This window comes from Lactuca virosa, chromosome 8 (assembly GCF_052849685.1).
Source record: "Lactuca virosa cultivar CGN04683 chromosome 8, Lactuca_virosa_CGN04683_v6, whole genome shotgun sequence".
In the NCBI taxonomy this organism is placed as follows: Eukaryota; Viridiplantae; Streptophyta; class Magnoliopsida; order Asterales; family Asteraceae; genus Lactuca; species Lactuca virosa.
In genome coordinates, this window is record NC_136433.1 from 289,501,121 (window position 1) to 289,504,595 (window position 3,475).

Here is a 3,475-nt window from a genome sequence, read left to right on the forward strand (position 1 = left end):
ATAATTTTTATTTGCACCATACTAAATTATACTATGTTTGACAGCTTTACCATTTTATATTTCTAGCTATAATTTTTTTTTAAATCTCAATTCTTGTGTTTATATGTCCTACAGGTCATTCACTATGAACACAGACATTCGACTAGCAGATGATACTAGTGAAATACATATGGTTGAAGAAATTGATGCAAATAGTTATTTTGAATCAACCTTAGAGTGTGAGAAAATAATTGATGTCAATGTAAATCTTGGTCATGATGGAGATGAAAGTATCATGGGAAAGGTTTTTAATACACCTCATGATGCCTATACGTTTTATAATCAATATGCTTTTTTACATGGATTTGGTATACGAATTCATTGGGACTATAAAAATAAGACGACAAATGAGGCTTACCGTAAGATGTACGTTTGCAATAAAGAAGGGTTTAAAAGATTGAAGACTAATAGTTCATGTGTGGGTGCAAAGAAACGACGTAGAGATTTGAGGACCGGATGTCAAGCAATGCTTCGAATTTCAAAAGGAAAAGATGGGCTATGGTTTGTGGACATGTTTAACGATACCCACAATCATGAGTTGAGCACTACACCTACAAAAGTAATGAAGCATCGTTCTCATGGGAAGTTACATCGTTCATTGGCATGTAAATCTCTTATGATAGAACTTGGTCAATCAGGGTTAAAGCCTTCTCAAATTAAAAAAGCTGTTAATGCAATGAAAACTCCACAGGACATTGATGTTACTTCAAAGCAATGTGTGGATATCTTATCTGAGCAACGAAGACAATACAAAGGTAAGGAGTTTTATGGGCTTATCAAACATTTTCAAGATAAAGCATTAGTAGATGTTAACCAGTATTTTGTTGTGGATTTATTTGAGGATGGGTCACCTCGAAATATTTTTTGGGCCGATGGAAGATCAAGGGATGCATATACTAAATTCGGAGATGTTGTTGTGTTTGATGTTACATACATGACGAACAAATTTAAGATGCCATTTTCTCCATTTGTTGGGGTGAACCATCATGGTCAAACCATATTGTTTGGTGGTGCATTGCTAGAAAATGAAAAAGAAGAAACTTTCCAGTGGTTATTTGAGCATTTTTTAAAGTGCATGTTCAACAAGCACCCATCTGCAATGATAACCGATCAAGATAAGGCTATAGGTAATGCAATAAAAAAAGTGTTTCCAAACACTCGACATCGCTACTGTGCATGGCATATTAAGAAGCATGAGCTTGAACATCTTCGACCGCTGGTAGCCCATTATAGTGATTTTAAGGAGTCTTATACACGATGGGTAAAAAATGATACAATTGAAGAATTTGAAAAAGATTGGGAAGTTATGTGTAGTAAGTATCACCTTGAAAATTATTCTTGGATCACCGATATGTATAACCAACGAAAACATTGGGTTAAAGCCTACTTAAAGGATGTTTTTTTTGCTGGCATGACAACTAGTGGACGAAGTGAGAGCATTCATTCCTTTTTTGATGGATTTGTTACTTCCAAGACTATGTTGAACGAGTTTGTAGTTCAATATGATAAAGCAGTTGAATCTCAAAGATCCGTTGAAGAAGATGAAGACTTTAAGACAATGAACTCGAAGCCAATTCTATCTTCTATTCATCCAATTGAAGCAAAAGCAGGTGAATGTTATACCAGAAATATTTTTGAGATTTTTAAAAAAGAATGGATAGAAGCTACGCAAAATTTAACTCATGAGACATTAAACAAATGTACAGAAGAAATTAAATATAGGGTTGGCCAAGTGAATATTGATAAAGCGCATTGGAGATTTGTTAGCTATCGTTTCACGAATCAAGTGGATGTCAGATGTTCGTGTGCTAAATTTGAAACATATGGCATATTATGCAAACATAGTTTATATGTGATTAAGAAGAGGAATGTTCAAACTCTTCCTGATCATTATATTTTACCTAGGTGGACGCTTGATGTTAGGTTTAGGGTGGGTGCTCGTTGCGTTGGAATGGATGAGATCAATACTGAAAATAAAGTTAGTGCCTTAACCCTATGGTATGTTCGTGCAAATTGTACCAAAGCAATCGAACTTGCAAAGGACTCCCCTTCAAAGATAAAAAAATTCAACAATTTAGTGGTAAAGTTTTTAGAAGATGAAATTATTCAGAAAAAGCCAAATGGACCTCAAAATGCATCTCAAGATTCTTGTATAGGAATTTCCCAAGTAGACATGATGCCTCATATATCTATTCGGGATCCTATTGTTCTTACTAATACGAAAGGGCGTCCTAAAAATGCAAACAGGATTAAGTCTTCTTTGGAGGTGGCAAAGAAAAAGAGAACTTGTTCTCACTGCAAGGGATTGGGTCATTATGCCACTGGTTGTCCAAGAAAAAAGGTAATTTGTGTTTTTTTTTTGTTTTTCTAATGCTTCATGATTTTTCTAATCTAATTCTCAACTTTTTTTTTATTGTATCAGGAAGAGGAGGCTTTACAAGACAAACAATGAAGCTATTTTTTGAAGTTATTTTAGGGTTGGCAAAGAATAAAAAAATTAGCTGTTAAATTATTATTTTTTATCATTTGATTTATGTCAGACTTATACCATTGCTGATGAAGTGGTTATTTGAGATTTGAGTTCCCATAATAAAATAATGAAAATGATATTTGATGCTTGAGTTTTCTCAAATCGCAATGTAAATTATATTTAAGACTTGGAGGTGTATTATTATTTGAATTAGTGATTTGCCATTGTGGGTTCTCATTTCAAACTGTTTTTTACTATTTAATAATGTTATCATATTTGTGTAAAAACATCCAATCGCCTTCTTTGATTTTTTTTTTTGTTATGAAATATTGTATGCACCAACTGTATCTTCACTATACAATGCACTAACAAAACAAAGTAGAAGTACAATGCTATAATAGAAAGTAGGATGTTGTAATAAGTGAAAAAAATAGAAATCAATGCTTTAATATAGTCGTTATCAATTTAACAAACAAAATATTGGAAGAGTATACAACATATCTTGTGTTTACAAAAAATTATAAGAATATTTTTTCTTGACATAAAGGCTAATAACAACATTTGCAATCAGATGCATCATCTCAAGTAAATTGTCATTTGCAATCGGATGCGGCGAATAAAGATGGAGGGCAATCCATAACAAAATCATGGACGGTCCTTTAATAAAAATCGGTTGCATAAATTGCAATATATACTATTATACAAGGTAGCTTTGTTGTTGGTTTGTGAACTAAGCCATGGTAGATGTATCCACGTTGATCTGTGAACACAAAACCAAAGAGAAAGACTTAAAGAGGTTTTAAAGTAAACATGATGCAACAACCAACATGAAAACAGCAAATTTGCAAAGGTTCCGATATGGGTTTAATAATTTTGATGCTCTTGCTGACAATAATCCACTAAGTAAACATAAACTTCAGACCAACTTTGTCAAATATTTTTTTTTCGCAAATCAATATCAAATTG

General features: G+C 32.9%; 1 protein-coding gene across 1 annotated transcript; it reads left to right on the forward strand.

Moving 5' to 3' along the window:
- Positions 1 to 268: 268 nt before the first annotated feature.
- On the forward strand, positions 269 to 2,491 carry LOC145131613 (protein FAR1-RELATED SEQUENCE 5-like). The gene is made up of 2 exons (XM_079066280.1): positions 269 to 2,380; positions 2,462 to 2,491. The coding sequence occupies exons 1-2, from the start codon at positions 275 to 277 to the stop codon at positions 2,489 to 2,491; spliced, it is 2,136 nt and encodes a 711-aa protein (XP_078922406.1). The 5' UTR covers positions 269 to 274.
- Positions 2,492 to 3,475: the final 984 nt, after the last annotated feature.